Source organism: Dama dama, chromosome 9, assembly GCF_033118175.1.
Source record: "Dama dama isolate Ldn47 chromosome 9, ASM3311817v1, whole genome shotgun sequence".
Classification (NCBI taxonomy): Eukaryota; Metazoa; Chordata; class Mammalia; order Artiodactyla; family Cervidae; genus Dama; species Dama dama.
In genome coordinates, this window is record NC_083689.1 from 46,856,633 (window position 1) to 46,879,595 (window position 22,963).

General features: G+C 59.6%; 1 protein-coding gene across 1 annotated transcript; it reads left to right on the top strand.

Moving 5' to 3' along the window:
- The first annotated feature begins 341 nt into the window (after positions 1-341).
- Positions 342-18,991, top strand: ONECUT3 (one cut homeobox 3). The gene is made up of 2 exons (XM_061149405.1): positions 342-1,527; positions 18,699-18,991. Exons 1-2 carry the CDS (start codon positions 342-344, stop codon positions 18,989-18,991), a joined length of 1,479 nt encoding a protein of 492 aa, XP_061005388.1.
- The last annotated feature ends 3,972 nt before the right edge of the window (positions 18,992-22,963 follow it).

Consider the following 22,963-nt stretch of genomic DNA (forward strand, 5'->3'; position numbering starts at 1 on the left):
AAGCCCGGAGTCTAACCCACTCCGGCCAGCCTGGCGCTCCAGGGGGCCAGGGCGGGCGGAGAGCTAGGCGGCGGGAGGCGGCGGCGAGGGGAGCCGGTGGGCGGGGGCGCTGACGTCAGACCCGGGCCCGGGCGCCGGCGGCCGCTCCCCCGCCACATCCTGGTGGCCGCGCTCGCAGCCGGGCCGGGCCGTACGCCGCGCAGCCGGGCAGCCTCGCGCGCAGCCACCGGGGAGCGGGCGGGGGCCATGCGGCGGCCTTGAGCGCGCCGGGCCGGCGCCGAAGAGCGCGCGCGGCGGGCGGGCGGCCGAGCCGGCGAGGAGTCCGCGCGCGGCGGCCGAGCATGGAGCTGAGCCTGGAGAGCCTGGGGGGCCTGCACGGCGTGGCCCACGCGCAGGCGGGAGAGCTGCTAAGCCCGAGCCACGCGCGCTCGGCAGCGGCTCAGCACCGCGGCCTGGTGGCGCCCGGGCGCCCCGGCCTAGTGGCCGGCATGGCGAGTCTGCTGGACGGCGGCGGCGGCGGCGGCGGTGGGGGCGCCGGGGGCGCGGGCGGCTCGAGCGGCGCGGGCGGCGGCGCTGACTTCCGCGGGGAGCTGGCGGGACCACTGCACCCGGCCATGGGTATGGCCTGCGAGGCTCCGGGCCTGGGCGGCACCTACACGACGCTCACGCCTCTGCAGCACCTGCCCCCGCTCGCAGCCGTGGCGGACAAGTTCCACCAGCATGCGGCGGCCGCAGCTGTAGCCGGAGCGCACGGCGGCCACCCCCATTCGCACCCGCACCCGGCCGCTGCGCCGCCCCCGCCGCCCCCGCCGCAGCGCCTGGCGGCCAGCGTGAGCGGCAGCTTCACCCTCATGCGTGACGAGCGCGCAGCGCTCGCCTCCGTGGGCCACCTCTACGGGCCCTACGGCAAGGAGCTGCCCGCCATGGGGTCGCCGCTGTCGCCGCTGCCCAATGCACTGCCGCCCGCGCTGCACGGCGCCCCGCAGCCCCCGCCGCCGCCGCCACCCCCGCCGCTGGCCGCCTACGGCGCGCCGGGCCACCTGGCCGGGGACAAGCTGCTGCCGCCCGCCGCCTTCGAGCCGCACGCCGCGCTGCTGGGTCGCGCGGAGGACGCGCTGGCCCGCGGGCTGTCCGGAGGCGGCGGCAGCGGCGGCGGCGCAGGCGGCGGGAGCACCGCGGGGCTGCTGGCGCCGCTGGGCGGGCTGGCGGCGGCGGGAGCGCACGGGTCTCACGCGGGTGGTGGCGGCCCGGCCGCGGGCGGCGGTGGCCCCGGGGCGGGCGCGGCGGCGGAGGAGATCAACACCAAGGAGGTGGCGCAGCGCATCACGGCGGAGCTGAAGCGCTACAGCATCCCGCAGGCCATCTTCGCGCAGCGCATCCTGTGCCGCTCGCAGGGCACGCTTTCCGACCTGCTGCGCAACCCCAAGCCCTGGAGCAAGCTCAAATCGGGCCGTGAGACCTTCCGCAGGATGTGGAAGTGGCTGCAGGAGCCCGAGTTCCAGCGCATGTCGGCGCTGCGCCTGGCAGGTAGGAGCTCAGCGCGCACCGCCCGACCCTAGGGGTCCTGCTTCGGGGGGCTCCCTAGCACTAGGCAGTGCGTCGGCGGAGAGCCCCGGCCCCCTCCCCATTCGGTGGCCTGGCACTCCGCCGCCCGCTAGGGACCCCCTTGCAGGAGGTGAGAGCGCGATCTTCGCCCCTGCCCGTCTGTGCCGTCACCGAAAGGGGGGAAAGGACTGTGCCGCCGTCCCTCCCCTACGGGAGTCTACATTCCCGCTCAGTCCCTCCAGGAACTGGGAGTGGGGTCCCTGGGTCCCTTCAGACTGCTGGAGGATCCGCAAGTTGCCAGCAGGGTCCTCATTGTGTGCGATGTGTATGTGTCTGTGTGTGGCGGGTAGGGGGTGTGACCCAGACGTGCCGCCGCTCTCAGCTCGGAGTGCCACCCCCTCCCCCCGAACGGCCCCTCGCTGCGCCTCCCGCTCCGAGGGCAGAGTGTAGGAACCGTGCACCGAACACCGGCGCCTCCACAGCCGGAGCCGGGCCCGCGCTCAGCCCCCGGCCCCAGCGCGCGCTTCTTTGTAGCTGGGCCTCCGCGATCGATAGCCCCCTCCCCCCTCCGGCCGCTGGCAAAGGTCACTCGAGAACGGGCGGGGGAGGGGCAGCCCCGGGGACCCGCGGCCCGGAGGCCTTCACACCCCAGCCGCCCCGCTGCCCTCCCCGCGCGGTTGCTCCTGGCTCGAGTGCGCGCACCGAACCCGCCTCTCTTTTCCATTTTGTGTTTCTCTCATTTCTACTCTCTCTGCCTGGGCAAACTGGTATCTATTTCTTTGCTCGATCCACGTTTTCCTCCCTGTCTCATTCTTCCTCCTCCTCTCTGTCCTGCTCCCTCTCTACCTCTCTCTGCCTCCTCATCTTACTCCCACTGATGCTCATTGACCCCCTTCTCCCTCCCAGCTGACAAGAGCAGGGTCCACACCTGCCCCTAGCCAGCCGGCGCCCAGGACCCCTTCTGAGTCGGGGCGGGGGGGGGGGATGCAGGAGAGCCCCCACTCTCACCGTGGTGGCCTGGCTTGGGTGGGGGGGTCTTTTCCTGGCCACTCTGGGGAGGGACTGAAGCCGCCCCAGCCATGGGGACAATAGCAGCCCCAGGCACCAGATCGATCGCTTCTGTGCACAGGGGCGAGTGGGGCTGGTTGGAGCTGGCTAACTCAACCAGCCGACCCTGGAGCAGGGAGGATGGGAGGGAGCAGGGGCCGTGTCTGCAGCCTTCTGCTGTGAAGACTGGGGTGCCAGTGGTGGGTGGAGAGGGGTCCGTGTTATTTACTTCCCTCCCCTAGGCAACCTGGACAGCCTGGGGGCCCTGCACCTACATGGGTGCCTCAGTTTCCCCTCTGCAGAGCGAGGTGATTGAGCCTCCGACAGGCTTCCTTCATCCTCCACGTTGGGGAATAAATCCTCCTTTCATGTGGCAGGTGACCAAGTGCGTGGGGAGGTTGCCATGAAATGTTAGAAATGGTGTCAGTAACCTGGATGGTCTTGTTTGAGGACAGGATCCACTCTGTCCTGCCCCACCCCCCTCGTGACACATGCAGTGACACAGGTATGTTCACAGGAGACACTCAAGCACACCAATGCACAGTCATGGCCTGCTGTGTGTGCGTGATGCAGGTGACATTAGGGAGCAGGCCAAAGGCAGAGTTCTGACACCACACATGCTAAGCGGCCCTTGTCGAATGGGGTCATTGGTGAGGTCTGACTTACCGCCACTCTCGCCACCTTGGCCTCCACCCCAGCGCATGTATTTCGGGGACATTGTGTCTGACACACGTGTACTCAAAAGACACACACCAGTTTCCTTTTTTTTTTATTCCACTGTCACAGCGTGTAAGAAACAGAACCCATTTGTGGCATTCGAATGGCACATTTCCGGGCCATCCAAGAGATTGATCAGGGCGTCGTAGAACGGCAAACCTCAGGGGAGAAGTCCCCGTGGGGGTTCTGCTGTGGGATAGCAGCGCCTAGCGGGCAGGGCAGGGGGGCAGGAACTAAGGCCGAGCTTGCATCCCGGCCGGCCCTATCTGACTTCTGTGGCAGCAGAGAGCCTCCTCGCCTCTTTGAGCCTCGGTTTCCCCATCTGGACTGGGACTCAGAATAGCGACCGTCTTGGGACCCCTAGGGGAAATGCAGGGGATGAGGCAGGGCCTGGCACAGGCTCAGATCCAGGGGACACTGAACCGCAACACCGGCCTGTTGCCGTTGTTTCCCCAGGCCCCTGCCCACTCTGTGACCCTGCCACCCGCCTGGTCCGCGCACCGGGCCCTGGGCACCTGCCGCACCTTGGGCGCGCTCAGGACCGTGTCCAGAGCGCGGGGCTGGGCTTAGAATGTTAGAGGTGGCTGGGCCGTGGGGTAATTAGGAGCCGACCGGCCGAGAGGCCTTTAGTTCCGGTCGCTGCGCAAATGAAAAGCGGTTAAGTGGCGGCAAATCGCAGCGGTTAGGGGGAGGCGGCCTGACTCATTCCTCCCCCACGCGCCGCCCGGCACGCGACAGCCTAAGGCGCCTCCAGGCCGCCGACCCGCACAGTCCGACCCCGGCAGGCCGCACTCACCGCCCTTCCTCCTCCCCAGTCCCCATCCTGAGCCCAGCGAAGGCCGCCCGCCATCCCCGGACCGACTGGCAGCTCCGCGCCCCAGGCCCGCCCCCGCGCGCTTGCGGGCCTCTGTCTCCCGCCTCGCTTCTTGGCCCAGCAGCTGTGGGCGTCCCGTCGGGGTGTCCTCCCCACCGCCCTGGACCAGGAGGCGGTAAGGACGGAAAAAGACACACGCAGAGACAGGCAGAAAGACACGGAGGTAGGTAGGGAGAGACAGAGTGGCAAAAACAAAGTGAGAAAGGCAGAGACAAAGAGGCAGAAAAGGAGACAGGAAGCTGGAGGTGAGGGCTCCCAGCGGCCGCTCCCCAGCTGGGGTCACTCGTCTGGAACCTGACGGTTCCCAGTTCCTCCACCTCTCTCCCTCCGCAGGAATGAGGGACCGTTTAAGCCAGCTCAGATCATGAACCCACTTTACAGACCACCGAGCCAGGGCTGAAAGGGACGCACTTGCCGAAGCCGCACAGCAGGGAGACGTGGAGCCGGCAGTCCTCTGGCGTTGAGGACTGAAGGGGGATTTCTTTCTTTTGAAGCACCCAAGAAATCTGGCCAGGTAGACCTCAGGGTTCCCCACTCCGTTGCTCCCAGACCTGTCTGTTCTTTGTGACTCAGTTTACCCATCTGTAAAATGTGTGCATTGGGGGAGACAGACTCTGGGTCTGAATTCTGAGATTCTGGGGACGGCCCATCCTGCGAGGCCCCAACCCCACTGCCCTGGGGGTCTCACCCTGCTCCACCCCCAGGGTCCTTAGAGTCCCGAAGCTTCCCAGCCGCCACCTCTTCGAAGCCCTCCCTTCGAACACTCCGTCTCAAACGGTAATTACGGGAGAGGGGCTGGGGGAGGGGCTGACGGACTCCTCTGCGGGGGCGGGGTGGTCGATGAATTCGAATTACCGGCTCTAATTCATCACCGCCGCCTGGTCGATAACTTCGGCCGTCTTCAAATATTGTTTAAATTGCAACTCCGGAGGAAAAGTATTTTTTGTAACTGATCAGAAAATATATATAAAATATCAGATGGTGGCGACTGAAGGAAGGGTCCCCTCCTCCTGGCTCACTAGTGAGCCCGGAACCCAGAATCCCTGAAGGATGAGGGAGACAGCTGATGGGGGAAACTGAGGCAGGGAGGGAGCCGTTTCTGGAGCTGAAGGGGGGTGGGCACAGTGAGGGCAGTGACCGGTGGCTGGGAGTCTGGGGGGGACAGTGATGGAAGGGGAAAAGACACACCAACTGCCCCTCCCCCCAGACTAGGACAGGCCTGTCCCCCACCCATCCTGTATCCACCATCAGGTGTTGAAAAGCTGGCGGGCAGGTGGGGTGGGGGCTTTCCTAGGCTGAAGAGACTCAACTCAGAGGTCTACTCTGGGAGGACCACTATCCGTCCCCCATAAATGCTCTGCCCATCCCCCCCCAAAGGCCAATGTACCTTCTGTAAAACTTGACCTTGAACCAACCACAAGGGCCCACACCCCTTACAGACCCTTTAGGAAAGACATCCCAGCTGAGAACTGGCCTCACCTGGGTTCTATGACTAACTCATCCTGGGCAAGGGTCTGAGTCTCAGTTTCCTCATCTGAGAAATGGACAGAATCAAGTGCCACCTCCGAGGTGCTTGTTGAGGTTTTTCTTATCAACCTGTTCCCCACCAAACCACCAGAACCCCTGAGGACACATTCACAGAACCTGCACCCTGAGGCCACATTGCTTACACACCCTCACCTGCTCACACCCACATCTCCTCGTCTGTAGGGAAGACCCGGGTCACCACCGGCAGCCTGTGCTTCGTGGAATCCACAGAGAGTGGGCAGGGGAGCTGGAAGGGGGTCTGGGACCCAGTGGGGACACTGCGGACCTCCCCCCTGAGAAACAGGGAGTAGGGGGAGACTGGTGCTGTGGGTACCAGAGCCTTGTGGGTCTGGGTACAATGCCCAGGGGCCCTCACACCAGCCCCCCATTCTAGAACACAAGCCCCAAGTGGGGTGGTGCCAGCTCCCTGCCCAGGTTCCATGATTCTGGCTGTCAGATGGGGAGGGGGCTGTCTGGGGTGCCCAGAGCCCTCCCTCTCCCCTAGGAATAAGGGACTGTTTAAGCCAGTTCAGATAATGAGCCCACTTTACAGACCACCAAGGCTGAAAGGGACGTACTTGCCGAGGCCTCACAAGCAGGGAGATGTGGAGCCAGCAGTAAGTGGGGCTTGAGAGGCTCAGGCTCCTCTCCCACTCAGGGCCCAGCAGAGACAAAGGCTGGGAGGGGAGCTCAGCAGACTGAGGCCAGGACTAGGAGGAAGGCTCTCCAGGTTACATCCAGGTCCAGCTTACAAACACTTGGGTGATGCTTGGGCTAGGAGGGACGGCCTGCACTTTCCTCCTGATACAGAGTTGGACAGACTCCTGTGCCCACGGGACCCCCCCCCCCAGGGACCACCAAAGACCCTCAAGGGGGGGGGGGTGGAGGTCGAGTCCCAGTGTCCCCCTGCTGCACACAGAGCCACCTGCTTCTGCTCCTCCTGGCTGCCGGCCCTCAGGGGGAATTTGGGGCACTGAATGTCCAGCTTCCCTGGACCCCAGGTCGGAGAACTCCTTCTTGCCTGAGAGACTGGACGGTCACCCCCACGTGGCAGAGAAGCACACAGAGGTACTGGAGCTGTGCTTTGGCTTCTTTATTCTGAAGTCTCCTTAGCTGAAAATCGTAGGGCTCACCAAGACATGGCCATTTTCCCTCGCCTCCCCCGACGCCCCGCCCCCTATCAATTATCACCACTCTAGTCGAAGCAACCCACCTCTGGCCGCCGCCTCCTCCACTCTGGTCTCCAGGCTCCACCCCCTCCCCTGGAGTCCTCTCCGCAGCTGGAGGGGGCTCACCATTCCTCTTCTTAAAAAACCATGCCTGGTCGCTCCCCAGATCCCAGAAGTGGCGACAACTTTCTGTTCTGCCTCAGGGCGGGTGGAAACACCAAGGACAAAGGCTGGGAGGCGAGAAACCAGAGCTGCTGTAAGGATGGAGGCCGGGCCCCTACGGCTAGAGTCTTTGTGTGTAGCAGCGAGCTCGGCTTAACCAGGGCAGCTCAGGCTGGTTTGAATCAAGTTTTTAATTAAATATGGCCCTTGATCAATAAGGAAGGCTGTGCTCCTAGGGGAGGGGAAAAGCTGGTCTGGAGCCAGGACCAGCCTGGGAGACCCATCTGACTTTGGGGTGTCCTGGGGCCCCTGCGGCCTCAGTTTCCCCTCGGCCAAATAGGTGTGGATGTGAGTGGGGCCGGTATGTGGATGGGGCCAGGATGTGGGTGGGGTCAGGATGAGGGTGGGGCAGGGTCCCTCCTGCCGCCGTTGTCTTGCCGTATGGACTGATGTGGGAGTGGGCGAGGGGCTTAGACCTAAAGAATCACACGCACAAAGCCACAGAGTGGCAGAAGGAAACAGACCAGTAGGGCGTCCATGACTGGCGCGGGCCGCCGGAGAGAAAGGACGGAAGTGTAGACGTGCCCGGGACGCAGTGTAGACGCGCATGGGGAACTCAAGCGGAGATGCAAAGGAACGGGGATGTGAGGGTAGGTCCTCACGGGACACAAGTAGGCGCCCACGTCCACGCTAGGACAAGAGAGCGCAGTCTCCGGCTCAAGTCGGGTCTGGCGATCGGAGGCAGCACCGGGCGCTGGGGGTGTGGGGAAGAACCCGCTTCTCTCTCCTGAAACTGCTGCGAGCGGCCAGGAATTATTCCTGGACTCCCAGCTGGGCCGCCTGACCACTTCTCCACACCCGCTTCCAGGCAATTGCTGTCCGACCTTACTCCCTAGTGCTGGGGGGTTGGGAGAAGGTCGCGTCCGCGAACGGTGACGGGGTGGGCAATTGGGGGCCTGGTGCGGATAGAGCAGTGTTCATGCTTCTCTACGAAGCCGAGCGCATCCGCGCGCGCCCTGGGGAGGATGTCAGTGCCTTGGTTCCCACTGCCCCAGGCCGCCGCCGTCCTGCAGTGCCGGCCAAGCCCCCGAGTGCAAAACCCGGGCCGCCGCGTTCCGCCGTTCTGTCCCCGGCGGACGTAGAATCTCCCAAACCCGAAAGGATCTAGCGTGTACCTGCCTTCCACAGCTCGGCGGGAGGTGGACGCTCGCGGCCCAGTGTAAGGAGACCGGAACACTAGCACTGCACACCCGCGGCGTCCCAGCAGGGTCACCGGCGGCGCTCGCATCCCACCACTGGGGTGGGGGGCGCGGTGAATCACATCTCACCCAGCGGTAGCCGAATCTGGGTTCGCCTCCCTCCCGGCCCAACCCAGGGCAGCGTCTGACTTGGCGCGCTCCGCTGTGCGCTCGCTTGGAACGTCGGGTCGCTGCGCCTGGAACGCAAACGGTTCAGCGCGGGGGCACACGGGGCGCTCCCAGAGAGGCAGGCACGGGCCGGCGGCAGCTCAGGCCCGTGACCGTGGACGAGGCGTGTCCCCTGAGCACTTCCGTTTCCCCAAAAGGAGACTAGAATCCGCAGTCGGCTGGAGCACAAAGCGGATAAAGAAAAAAGCTCCTGTGCGCTGGGGAACCTCGACAAAGACCCTGCTCGCTCCCTCCGCCTGCCTTCTGCCTCCCCAGCCTGTTCTTTTAAAAAATGCTGTTTTGTTTTGTTTTTCCCAAACAGCGGACACATTCGCCAAGTCCTCCTTTCTATAAATTCCAGTCTCTATTTCTCCTTCTAAAGAGAAGTGACACTTAATCCAGCACCCCTAAAGCACGTTTTCTTTTTCCTCTTTTAAAAAAAATACCACCGAAAGACCACCCACCCCAACTCCCCCGCAGTTCTCCTGTGCTTCTGCTTCCTGCCACGGAACATCCACATCAGGAAAGAGAGCGCCTCGGGGCCCTTTTGCCGGCTGTGTAATATTCTCTTTGGCTGTTCCCTCCTTTCTTCAACCACCTCCCCGCCCGGTGGACAGCTGGGAGGTTTCAGGTGGTTTGCGGTCGGCCCCAGGCCGCAGCGCGCACGTGCACCGCCACCATTTCGCTTGTGAGTTTATCTGTGGCTGAGTTTCCCAATCACCGAGATGCTGGCTTCCCCTACCCCTCCCTTTTCTGCGCTTCCCCCCACCCCTCCCTTTTGTGCGCTGGCCTCTCTACGCTTTTTCTTATCACCGGTTCCTTTCCTGTCATCTTTTTCAAATCCATTTCCAACTGCTGGCCGCTGTGACTGTTAACAGTTTTTTTCTTTTTTTTTTTTAATAAAAGCTCTGTGTGCGCACTGATGCGGTTTGCCGCCCCCCCCCACCCTCCCCCGTAGTGCCTGAATGGGGAGGGGGTTAGAGGCGTGAGAGTTGCCCCTGGACACCCCCAGCGTCCCCCACCACAGGCGTTGCAACCACCAGATGGAGCCCCCCCTTCCCCCCCCCCCACCAGGGGCAGCCCAGAGTCCAGTGGAAATGCTCATTTCTCTGATAAGTCTTTGAAAGGCTCAGAACTAATTTGAAAATGCGGCCATTAAAATCCCATCAGGGGAAGGAAAGGGGGGAGGGATCGAGGGAGGGAGGGAGGGAGGCTGGGCGACAGCCAAGGTGGTTCAGATGCTGGGAGATGGGAGGTGTGGACCTGGCGGGCAGGGGAGGAGAGGACGGAAGGAGCGGGTGTGGAGAGCCGAGATGCAGCAGAGACAGAGGGGGCTGTTGAGGCTTCCAGAGGGTGCTCGGTTTCCCTGGAGATGACTCTGCCCCCCATCCATGAGAACCTCTTACTGGGGACTGCAGGGATGCAGGGTGTGGATAAAGAGGATGGAGTTATGAATGTGCTCAGCTCCCCTCCTAGTGGCTCACCGTGTGACCTTGGGCAAGTCACTCACTGTCTGTGGCCAGGGGAGGCCAGCGGGGGATGCTGAAGGCAGACAGCCCAGTGGGGACAAGCCACCAGGTGGGTGTATCAATGTGCCCCACATCTGGGGCTGGGCAGCTGGTGGCCCGGGCGGGATGTGTCGCCAAGGAAACCACTCATCATCCCAGCCGGAGACTTGGCTCCGTATTGAATTGTCTGCTCCAAGAAGCTGAGCTGAGCTCAGAAGGTGGCCAGAGGGAGGGGACAGCGAATCCAGCTCCTGCTCCCACACCCCAACCTGTGCCCAGGTAGATGGACACTGTGGGGTACAGGCTTACGGGGCCAGGGGGGCAGGGGGCAGACAAGAGCAACTCTTTGGGGACCTTGAACACAGCACAGAATGTAACACAGGGACTGAGACAACGCTCCTGGGTCGCTGATTTTGGGGGCCACTGTCTGGCTGTTGTCCTATCCTGTCAAACCCAGCCTTTCTTGGGGGGTGTCACCCTCCTAGTGTGACCCTGGCTTCTGCCTCATCTCCCTGGGCTTCACTACGCCTCTCCCCTGTTGTCCCCAGATGTCATGCTTGGACTCCTATTTCACCCTCCATGCCCAGATCTTTTCCCACCGAGCCAGCCTCAGGTCTTCCCCTACAAATAGCCCACCCACCCCCGCCTCCACCCCCGCTGCCCATCGGGGCAGCCATGGGTCTCCCTGTATCTCTGATTGTTTGGCTGGCATGTCGTCACATCAGATCGCGGTTCCGTCAGGTGGAGGCTGCACCCATCTTACTCGCTGCTTTCCCCAGCAAAGCTATCCAAACAGCACACACAGTAGGCGCTTGATAGGTGTGTGGAGAAAGAGCTAGTGAAGGGAGGAGTGAGGGCTGTAGGCCCACTCTGGCCTGCGTTTGGACTGCTGTACGGTGGGACCCCCACCTCCATGGACGGATGGGGACATCAGGACCAGGGTCGTAAACCACGGATTGTATGCGAAGGGCCACTTGGCCCCCGGAGCCTGCTGACCGGGAAGGAGAGGGTGGCGGTGGTGGGGGGCAGCTGGCAATCCCAGGACAAGAGCAGACAAGAACCACCCTAGGGTGGCCCATCCCGCATTCAGACCCCATGGGCTCAGGGCCACCCACACTGGCTGTCACACCCAGAAGTCACATTTTGCCCTTGACTCTTCACACAGCACCCTCCATCTGATGTCCACACTGTGTCCCCTACACCCCCCAGGCCAGGTGCAAGCCCAGGTCACGCTGAGGTCTGCTGGCCCCTGGGTCTTCCCCTACTGCTCACTGACCAACCACATCCTCTGAGCCTTCCCACACTGTCCCTCCCATCCACCCATCACACCCACGGCTCTGCCTACCATCATAGGTCACTTGCTGTCACTCACACTTGGGGTCTGCTCTGCATGGACACGCCCCCCCCCCCCCCCCCAGTGCAGCAAAGCGCACTGCACACACCACATCCCCCTCAAACCTCTGTCTACCTGGCCAGGCCCTGTGCATCTTCACACAGGCACACCCAACAGACAGGGACAGACAGCCCACGTGGTCAGCTGGCTGGGCTAGGGATGGCCCCGGACAGGCATAGCGGGGCCACTCATTCTCCAGGTCACCCTGGTGGACCACAGCAGGCCTCTGGAGGAGGAAATGGAAGGAGGAGGGAGAGGATGAGGGAGGAAGATGCTGAGGAACCTGAAGGGGAGGGGGAGACTGGCGGGAGAAGGGGAAGGCAGGGAGGAGAGAAGGAGAGGGGGTGTCTGGGGAGAAGGAGGAGGAAGGCGGCAGGTGTGGGTCAGACCAGAGCTAACAGGTGCAACCCCAGCTCCCTGCAGTGGGGGCCTGGTTCTCACCATCCACTGAGGGGGGTGACTGAATCCAGCCAGCTTCTCCCTGGCTGACTGTGGACAGGGCGCTCCTGGGGTCCCACTGCCTTACCCGGCCCTCCAGGGCAGTGGCCACGAGGTCTCCCTGTGCAGGGTCTTCCAGTCTGGGCTGGTCCCCCACCACCCACAGTGGGAGGGGCGTCAGTCAGTGGACAGACACAGCCGGCCCACAGCCTCCTGTGGATCCACTCTGTGCTGGACATCAGAGGGCTCCCAGGGAAGGGAATTGGGGCTCTGCTGAGGGTGAGGGGAAGAGTTTCCTGGGGCAAGGGCCACAGAGGCTGGGCCTTAAGGGATGTGTAGGACTTGTTTGGCTGAGGCAGCCCTACTCCGAACCTTGGCCTCTCCATCTCTCCCTTCTCCAGGAAGATCCCTGGGAAGGTGCTGAGGCTTGAGGCATGTCCTGAGGTGGGGAGGCACTTCACAGCTGCACTGCAAATGGGGGCTGGAACCTAGCCCCTCCCCCGCACCCCCAGATAGGAGCTGAGAGTCTCAGCTCAGTGCCATTACCCTATTCAGGACTTTCCCAGCTAAACCCGTTTGCAGAGCCTGGCAAGGCAGGGCTTATGACTAAGACCATTTTCCATGTGAGGAAACAGGCTCAGAGGTGGGCACCTGGCAGTAACCCACGGGCTCCTGGAGGTGAGCAACTTCCTAGAACGGCAGGAGGGACAGAGGTGCTGTGGGAGCAAGCCTCAGAGGGTCTGAAATGAAGGGGAACTTGAGGGTGACCCCCACTCAGTTCCCCTTGCCATCGCCGCCCGGATGCGGCCCAGCCTGGCTGACCCTGCTCCCCGGAGCCCCGCCCTGTGCTGGGGCGGAGACCACTGCCTCCTGCCGGTCACAGCGGGAAACTCGGGCCGGACCGACAGAAAAGCCCACCCTTAGCCCGTGAGGGGCGCCCTAGGAGCGAGCTAATTTGGAAAGGGGCCTCTTTTGTATCCCCTTGGATCTCCTCCGGGACTCCCAGGAGCCAGCCCCAGAGCCCCCTCATCCCTGGACTCCAAAATGACTGACAGCAACGAGGTGGGGACCCTGGATGCTCTAAGATCATGGAATCTGGCTCCGAGTATCAGATTCTCTGTCCCTGAGGTCATGGAGGGCGGAGAGGAGCGAAAGTTGGAGCCAGAACCCTCATTCCCTGAGAGAATGGTAAATACTGTCAGGGGAAAAGGAAGAAAAAAGCTGAGCAGGGAGAGTTTGCAGAATTAAATTGGAGAGGGGGATCAGGATGGTCCTCGCAGGTGAGATGAGAGCTTTGAGGGAAGACGAGAAAGAGACGAGGGAGCCATGCGGAAACGTGGGGAAGAGCAATGCAGGCAGAGGTGGCAGCCAGTTGCAAAGGCCTGAGGTTGGACTGTGCCAGGGGTGAAACCAGTGTGGTTGCGAGGCTGTGAGCTGAGTCGGGGCAGCAGGAGGACATGAGAACAGAGAGACGGTGGGGATAAGGGGCTGAATGAGGTGGAGGGGGTGAATAGCTGATAGCACACTGAAAAATGTTTGAAAGAGGCAGAGGGTCCCAGTTTTGCAGCTGAGACTGAAGCTGGCCTTGTAAAGGAACGGACTCCCCCGGGGTCCCAGAGAGACAACCCCCCCCCCCCCGCAAATCCCACAAGCCAGCCCAGCTGGCTCCTCCTGTGCTGTCATGGTTAGTGGTGTGGGCCTGAGTCTGGAGCCTCCCCCTGCCCCCCCCCCCCCCACCACAAGCTGGGAAGCCCTGGTAAGGGGACTGGGCTATGTACTCCCTGTGTTAGTCACATACAAAGGTGAGCCCTATGATGGGGTTTGATGGTACAAGTGAGGATATTGGAGGAGACAGTTGTGGAGGTGATAAAATGGATGGTGTTAGGAGTGCAGGTGGAGGAAATGATGAGAGCAGAGGTGGTGTTGATGGGGTGATGGAGGTAGACTGTGGACAGAGGTGGTGGTGTTATAGGTGGCGGTAATGGTGGAGGAGGAGGTGATGCTGGTAGAATTGGTGAAGTAATGGAGGTGATGATGGTAGATGGACACCATGGTGGTGGAGATGAGGTGAGGGCAGAAGAGGCAGCGATGGTGGAAGCGATGCAGGTGGAGGAGATGGTGATGGTGGAGGTGACAGAAACAGAGGTGATGGAGGGCATGATGAGGTATAAGCGACTCTGATGGGGGAGGAAGAAATGGAGGTGGAAGAGTCCCAGGGGGAGCAGGTGATGGTGGAGGGGATGGCAGAGGAGGCTTTGTAGGCACTCCACAGTGGTGATCCCCAGGGGAGATCATTGTGGGAGAGGTGGCCCTACAAGTGGCAGGGCAGCGTCTGGGGGCCGTGGGTAAGGAGGCCCCAGGCTGCCCCATCCCACGGTCTGTCTTCCCCAGGGCTACTTCCTGGTCAGTCCTCTCACAGCCTCTGTTTTCACTTCTGTGAAAGGGGCCCATTCCCTGTCCTCTCCTCCTCCTGGGGCTACCTCCAGGGACTGCAGCGGTTTGGGGGCTGGACTGGGGTGATCCTGAGTGCTGGAAGGGATACTGGTGGGCGGAGGAGGCCGCTCTGGGCCGCCTCCCCCACCCGCACTGACACCCCCGCGGGGCCAGGGGCCTCCAGGCCGGCGCCGCTGGGGGCTGTGGGGGATGAAGCGGTGACAAAAGCTGCTCGCGGTAAACAGCTCCGACTGGAGCCCGGATCGATCCGGGCTGTGAGGAGCTGTAATTAGATTGAACGCCCGGGAAGGGGGGGCGGGGGGGGGGGGGCGGAGAGCGGAGCCTCTTTTTGCTGTGATCGACAAAATGCGAAGTTTTTTCACGACTCTGCTGTGGCTGGCCCCTCCCCCAGCCTCTGCCTCTGAGGCCCCCACTGGCTCTGGATTGGAGAAGAGGGAGGTGGGTGAGGAAGAGGTGACCCCCTCCCATCTGCCAGTCAACCCTGGCTCCTGTCCTGTCCCTGCCAGGACTTGCTGGGTGACTGGGGAAGTGGCTTACCTTCTCTGAGTAAGAAAGAATATCCTTGCCTTATGGAATTATCTTAAGGATGAAAAAAAAAGCACATGGAAGGCCCTGGACATGTAAAGCTCTTGCAGGCTTTCTGAAAAGTGTTTGTCTCTCTGCCCTTCCTATAAATGCATGTTGAATTTGTGAGAACAATTCTGAGTGAGTGAATGAAAGCATGAGTGAATGCATGAATTGAAGGTCACAACAGGTGGCAAGAATGTAAAGGCCTGGACTGAGTTTTGACTCTTCCCTGCTGTTGCTGCCTGAGATCCAGCTTTTCCTTAAAAGGATGGAGATGTGGCCTCCTCTTGTGAACTTCACAAGCTGGCCAGTTCCAAGGAGATGAGAGGTCAAGGTGGTTCCTGGTGCTTCCTTTCCGTGTTTCTTTCTTATGTTTAATACTTATGTTTAATTGAAGGATAATTGCTTTACAATATTGCATTGGTTTCTGCCATACAGCAACATGAATCAGCCATAGGTATGCATATGTCCCCTCCCTCCTGAACCTCTCTCCCATCAAAGTTTCTTTATGCAGATAAAACGAACAAATGTTCCCTCTCCCCCCTTTGTATACAAAATGCTCCCCACTTTGTATACAAAAAACAATGTACAAAATGTACATTGTTCATCTCCTAGGTTTTACCTCATACAGTACTAGGATTGCTGTCTCCTTTCTTGTACAGCTGTTTGTTCTTCCAGGAATTTATGGTTGCCTATCCCAAACTCTCCCACATCCTTCAACAAAATGCAAAACTAACACCTGTTAGGACATCTCCCCTTTCTGCTTCTGTTGGTGCACCAGCTCTGATCTGGGGCTGACCTCATGTCCTTGATGCCTTTGTCCTGCTTTCAGGGTCTCCCTTCTTCGAATGGGATACCTCTTTTCCTTTCTTCTAGGTTGAATCACATTTCCTGAATCCCACATCTTCCTTTTTTTAAATTTACTTCCTCATGTTGATGAACCATGCCCTCTAATAGCTTTCTGAGAAAAGAGTGCACAAAAGTCAACTTTTGGAGACCTTGAATGTCTGACTATATCTTTAGTCTGCCTTCATGCTTGAGTTTGACTGGGCACACAATTCTAGCTGAATATAGATTTTGCTCAGAATTTTGAAGGCATTGTTCCACTGGCTCCTAGCTTTTGAGAAGCCTAAAGCCACTCTGATTCTTAGTTCTCCAAATGGCAGGTGGCTTTCCTCTCTGGGAGCATTTATCTTCTTTTCACCCTGGGTCCCTAACATTTCACAAGGGTGAGCCTCAGGGAGTCTTTCTTCATTCATTGAGCTGAGCATTTCATGAGCTCTTTTAAACTGAATTCTCATGTCTTCCAACCGCTTCTCAGGTGGTGCAGTGGTAAAAAAATCTGCCTACCAATGCAGGAGACACAAGAGATGTGGAGAATCCCATGGACAGAGGAGCCTGGCGGGCTACAGTCCATGGGGTCATAAAGAGTTAGACATGACTGAGCACACACACACACACACACACACACACACACACACATATTATTCTAATCATATTGATATAATTTGTTTGGGCTTCCCTTTCTCTAGTTTTGGATGGCTTCTTGCTCAAATGACAAACCTGCACATTCATCCTCAAACTTTGTTATCATCTTTTCCTCATTTTCCATCTTCATCCACTTGTATTTCCAGGGATATTTGCTTTATGTTCCAATTCTTCTTCTTCTTCTTTTTTTTTTTTTTTAACTTTTTGGCCATGCCACATGGCTTGTGGAATCTTAGTTCCCCAACCAGGGAATGAACCCGGGCCCTTGGTGGTGAAAGCAGAGTCCTAAACACTGGACTGCCAGGGAAGTTCCTATGTCTCAATTCTTACATTGACTTTATTCCTGCTATAATATACTTAAATTCTAAGAGCATTGTCTGCCCCTTCCATGGTCCTTTCTATTGAACAGCATCCGGTTCTTGTTTCATGGATACAGTATTCTCTTACCCCTCCCAGAATCTGACTTCTAATTGCACCCGTCTTATCTGTTTCTTCTGAGACCATCAGCCCCCAGTCCTCCTCCCATTTTTCTCACTTTCTCTCTCTCTCCTTCATTAGAGGCTTTTTCTGAAAAGTCCAGTAACCTCTGCCTGCCACTCTTATTTAATTATGAAACCTGAAACAGCCAATTAGAAGCACTGTGTGTTCCAGGTCAGAAGAAGCCAGAGAAGGAAGTAGTGCATCAGTTCAAACAGAGGTGGGGAGCTTGGGGGGGAGAGGGGGAGCTGTCATCACTGAGAAATGAGCCACAGCACAGGGGACATTCATTTATTTTTTACGGATGTGTGTGGACATTGATCTGGCATGTCATCTGGTTCAGACTGTTCCGGAACCAAAAAAGCCAGCTTGGTATGCGGTCCCAGCAGGCCACTAGGGCTGGCAGCAGAGATCTGCTAGTACAGCCCGTGCCACCAGCCACTCTGGGGGTGACGGAGTCGCTGGGGCAAGTGGTTCGTGGGAAGGCAGGATGGGGTGGTGTCCACCACCCACTGTCCCTGACTGGTGTGTGAACAAGGAATTGAGACCCTGATGGGAGTTTTTGCTGATGTCGCCAGTTCCCAGGTGGAAGTAGCCAGCTTTAGCTGGTGAAGATCATGTTTTCCACCCACTGGCCCCACAGCATTGAGGGGAGGGGCCCGCTTTGAAGCTGGTGCAGGGGGGAGCATGACCATAGTCTCCACCCTAGCTCTACCACTCTGAGATGCTGCCACTTCTCCTTTGCAAGCTTCCACCCACCACAGGGGGCTTCCCAAGTGGCTCAGTGGTAAAGAATCTGCCTGCAATGCAGGAGATACAGGCAAACATGAGTTTGATCCCTGGGTCGGGAAGATCCCGTGAAGAAGGAAATGGAAACCCAGTCCAGTATTCTTGTCTGGAGAATCCCATGGACAGAGGAACCTGGAGGGCTACAGTCCATAGTGTCGAGAAGAGCTGGACACGACTGAAGTGACTTAGCACACAAGCACTGACCTTAGGGCGCCCTCCTATGCCTTCCCCATCATCTGGGCCACCTGGCTCTGGCAGAGGGAGGGTTGGTCTTGCAATTCCCCCTCTCCAGAAGTTCCCTGGGGGACCTGAGGGATGCCAGGCCTTGGTCTCAGCCTGCTGGTGGAAGGAGGCCAGAGTAGGGGCTCAGAGATCAGAATGAGACCAAGTGGATGACCATGTTAGCTGGATTCTGGATCCCTAAGCTGATCAGGCCTCTGGTCACCAGGGAAGGAGGCTTGGATTGTCACCCGTCTTCTGAGAACCTAGTTGCCCCATCATTCCAGGGGGATGTTCCTGGAGTTTGTGATCCCACCCCCCCAACACACACACACCCAGCAAAGAGGTACTAATTAACCAGTTCTTTCACTCAGATCTACACTGAGCCAAATAACTCACATGTAGAAATTCCGGGTCATTTTCCCCAACATCCCCCAGGTGTGGGCTGCAGGAGGGAGAGCAGAAAGCCACCAACATTAGTTGTACTCTTGAGGTCAGGATTCTTGGGTGGTGAGGGGCAGTTTGGGGACATGAGGCTGGGAGGGGGTCAGAATGCAGAAAGGGTATGGGAGGGCGTGATGACCCTTGCCTGTGGAAGTGTGCTCACACTATGTCCCCTTCTTTGTCTCCCCTACCCCCCCATCTGCCTCCTTTGTCTGTTTCCCGCCCACGACTGTCTGCCCCCCTCTCCTTCCATTACTGGTGGTCTCTATCGACCTACCACTTCTTGCTGCCTCCTGCTCTCTGTGTCCCCTTGTCTTTTTGGCCCTGTCCCCGTGTCGTCTCTCCATCTCGCGTTTCCCGCATTTCTGTGTTTCCTGATGTCTCGGTGCTCCGGGACACGTGGCCTGTCTTCTCCCGTCCGGCCGCGCGGTGGCGCCGCGTCCCTCTCGCCCGCCCGCCCGCGCTCGCCCGCAGCCTGCAAGCGGAAGGAGCAGGAGCAGCAGAAAGAGCGCGCGCTGCAGCCCAAAAAGCAGCGCCTGGTGTTCACCGACCTGCAGCGGCGCACTCTCATCGCCATCTTCAAGGAGAACAAGCGGCCCTCTAAGGAGATGCAGGTCACCATCTCGCAGCAGCTCGGCCTGGAGCTCAACACCGTCAGCAATTTCTTCATGAACGCGCGGCGCCGCTGCATGAACCGCTGGGCCGAGGAGCCCGGAGCTGCCCCCGGGGGCCCCGCCGGCGCTGCCGCCACCTTCACCAAGGCCTGAGGCGCCCCGGCTGCGCGCCCTCCCAGCCTCCACGGCCCGGGCGCTGCCTGCCCCCGAACCCACGTCCCCCCCACTCCCACCCTGCCGGCCCGGAGACCCGCCCCAGGGCGCACCTGGAGGGGCTGCCGTCCGGGCCCCAACACCCAGGGAAGGGACGCAGCACACCCCCAGCCCAAGTGCACAAAAAGGGTCCCCCCTCCCTCCGTCCCCATCCCCTTCAGGCCAAAGGAAGCCCTCCACCCCACCCCACCCCACCCCGAGAGGGAAAGGGGTGACAGAAAGGAACGCCCCGGCTCCCTTCAATTCAGGACGCCCGGGGGCCTCGAGGAAAACCAGGGCTCACGTGTCGTCCCGAAAGCGGGTCAAGAAGCACATACTAGAAACAGAAACCGGGTAATTTCAAAAAGGAATTTAAAGAATAGCCACTCCTTCGCCAGCTCCCGCCCGCAGGAGGGAGGCAGGAAGGCTTCGTCTCCAGCGGTGCCCCACGGACCCTCCGCCAGAACTCAGCTCTTCCGAAGTCGCCAAAGCCCACGTGGAGCTGGATGCTCACGCCGCCCCCTCCCCCCACCAAGACCACCCCCGGTCCGCCGGCAGAACTGCCCCCACAGCCAAGAACCCAGCCGCCCCTCCCGACGGCCAGGGTTCCTTGTGCCAAGAATTGCCTGCCTTAACGTCTGGGGAGGGGCCTGCCTGCAGCCGCTACCGGTGAGTTCCCATCCCCACCTAGTCCCGGACCGGAAGGGACGGCAGCTCAAACAAGCGGGTAATTCCAGAGGCCTCTGTCCCAGCATCCCTCTGTCCGGGATGCACTTTACCGCTACGCACCTTGATGAATGATGCGGGGAGAGACAGACCCCAGGCAGCGGAAGAAAACACCCAGATTCCACAGAGATGCGGGCCCCGGGAGGGCAGGGGCGCTCCTGAGCGCTGGGGTCGCGGCGCCACCCTCGGCTCGGAATCTTCTGGAACCCGCCCCTCCTGCCAGCGCTCCGGGCTGCGGCGCTGGGCCTGCAAGGGCGCACCTGTGCTCCTGCCTTTTCTCCAAAGAGAGAAAGAAGAGGATGAATAAGGTGGAATCTGCTTGCTCTGATTTTTGCCAAAAGAAAAAAAAAAAAAAAAAAGACAAAGGGGAAGGAAGGGTCAGAAACGAAGATAAGCACGCCCCCTCCCCACTCCCCCCTCCTCCAGGTGACCTCCAGGATTGGCCGGCAGCTGGATCCCAAGAGCCTGCTCCCCCACCCCCAGCCGGGGGTTCAAGAGCCGGAGGCTAGAAGGAGCCTCTTCCCCCACCCCAAACGCGGCTGACCCCGCCGCCTCCCAGGGAGGTGGCCACCCCCTCCCACCTTTGAGAATGCAAGAGACACTTCTAGTGAAATGCCCCTCCCCCTCCCCAGGTAAATGCTACCTCACTCAAATGCTCATGTCTGTGATTGGAAAAATCACGCCTGATACCAAAGATTTTCCCTCCCGAGGACTTGTGCTGGATGCTAAGATTCCCTCACCCAGGTAGCAGGTGTGAGCGAGGGTCTGCTTTGGGGCCCCGCTCTCCAGGTGTGCCCCCCACCCCCGTCCCCCACCAGAGAGAGCAGAGATAGATAGAGAGACAAAGAGAGAGAGAGAAGAGAATGAGAGAGAGAGAGGGAGGGAGAGAGGGAGAGGGTGGCGAGGTCGATGAGTGCCTTTTTCTTGAACCAAAGACATGTGTGATGTTCTCTCGTCCTTATCGACTCGCTGTTCTCCCCGCTTTTCAAGCAAGCATCCGGATCTGAGTGATGCTTCTAGAACCTTTGGGTGTTGGGGCAGAGTCCTGAGAGTCCCCGTTTCCCGCTTGGCAACAAACTCCGCCCCCCCCCCCCCCCCCCCCCGCCAGACACACACATACACACTCCTGTGCGCACGCCACTCACCGAGCTGGGGGCTGGGGTCTGGGTGGGCTCAGCTTCTCCCTCCATCCACTAGGGGCACCTGGACCCCACTGGCTAGAGCACCTGCTAGCAGGGTTCAGAGCTTCTCTGCAGGTTAAGTCACTTGCTGGTCCTGCATTCACGACCCAAAGGTCAGAGGCCAGGGCCTGGGTCTTTCCCCTGCTGGACACTTAGGAATTGACCTGGGGCCCTTGTGGGGATCAATCCCTTAAGCTTCACTGACTCTGGTCACAGATACGTCCCTCTCAAACACCCTATGACATGTGCACACTTGTGCTTCGGCACACACACCATTTCCCTCCTGACACCACCCCCCCCCAACCTGGTCAGGCCCCCTCCCCCAGTCCCCCCCTCCGCTCGACCCAATTACCCAGCCGGTTGTCACACACCAAAGACCATTCTCCACCCAGGGAATGACACTTCCAGCACAGCTCCTTCGAGCCTTTGACAATTTTCTCTGAAATACCTCAAGATATTTAATGTATAGTTTATGTGATTTAAAAAAATCCTTAGCTAGTTTTTGGAATACGTGACTTGAAGCTTTATACCGTTAAATTATAATTTTGCAGACCATGGTATGTCGTTTCTTTGGTGAGTTCCGTGGGAGACGCGGTGAATGTCAGGGGCGGTCAGAGGCGAAGGGCCGAGGGAGCGTGAGCGAGAGAATCCAGGAGAGCGCGAGGAAGGACCAGCGGCGTTTACAGATTTCTTATTTCAATGAGTCCTTTAGGAAAGAGAGAGAGAGAGAGAGCGGGGTACCTTTCTGTTCTCTGGCGTGTTCTGTTTCTTGTTTTTTGGAGTCATGTCTTATTAGACTATTTATTATTCTATGTGTTCTGTGTTCAAATGTAATTTAAGGAAAAAAAGGAAGAAAAGTGAAAAAAAGACGCAATGGAATTTGATTTGATGCATGACTAATGTACTTTTTCTTGAAGATGATGTACTGGGCGAAAGGGTGGGGGGTGGGGCGGGGCCACGCGGGGGCTGAGCCCCAGGATTCTGCGTCGCATCTTGTGTTTCATGCCCCAGGGGGCGCTGTTCGGTGCTCCATGGCGCTGCTCTATGCTACTTTCTCCCTTTCCAAGGATCTGTGTCCAGCCGGCGGCGCATGGACGTGCCTCAGGTGGAGAAGGCAGGCGACAGGCACTCAACCTGCACTCCCACGTCTCCACCTCCTGGCGCCGAGTCCCTCCGGATTCTGGTCCTGGGGCGCCAGTGGGCGTCACTGCCACCTTGGGTCCCCCACTTCCCCGCCCCTGGGGCCGGTCTGGTTTCACATTAGCATGAATTCCCAAGTGTCTTGTTCAGAGGAGTCAGACAATCAGCCAATTTGAGTCATGTCGCCCAGGGTGGTGGGGGGCGGGGATGTGCCCCAACTTCCCCACATCCAAAGGACCCTCCTGAAACAACCCCCACCCCCCAGGCAGGCACCTGCCCTGCACGGACTCCACCCAGACACCCCAGCCTCCTAGGGCCTGTCCAGGCATGACTTCACCTTTCTGTCTGGCCTGGGAGGTGGGTGGTGCACCTGTGGAGCTCCATTTCCAGCCCACAGTAGGACCCTAGAGAACAGAGGGTACCCCCAGAAATCATGCAAAGGGGCTCTGGAGCAGTCTCCTGGCCTGGGACTCCACTTCTGCCTCCAGGCCCCATGCTCCCACCAGAGGAGAGCCGTTTCTAGGATAGGCCCCAGATAAGGGGGTGGGGTAGCCTCACGCCCTTAAAGTCAGAAGGTCTGAGTTTGGAGGGCTGGGCCTGGGGGTGCAGATTCAACCCACCTGAAATGAGGATGGGAGTGGGTGGAGTGTGTTCTAGGGCCCCTGCACAGGCTGGAATTGGGGCCACTCATATTCTTTGCCGAAAGCAGTTACAGTCACACCAACCTATCAGTTCCTGGGCTCCTCCTGCGGCCCCAGAAGACCCCTCCCCCAAATGGCTGGTCTTTGGCAGGGGGATTCTCTCTGCCAAGGGTGAGGGAGGGTCAAGAGGCCACGTGGCCCTGAGTGTGTAATCACGACTGGACACTAGGGCAGCTTTCGGGGGA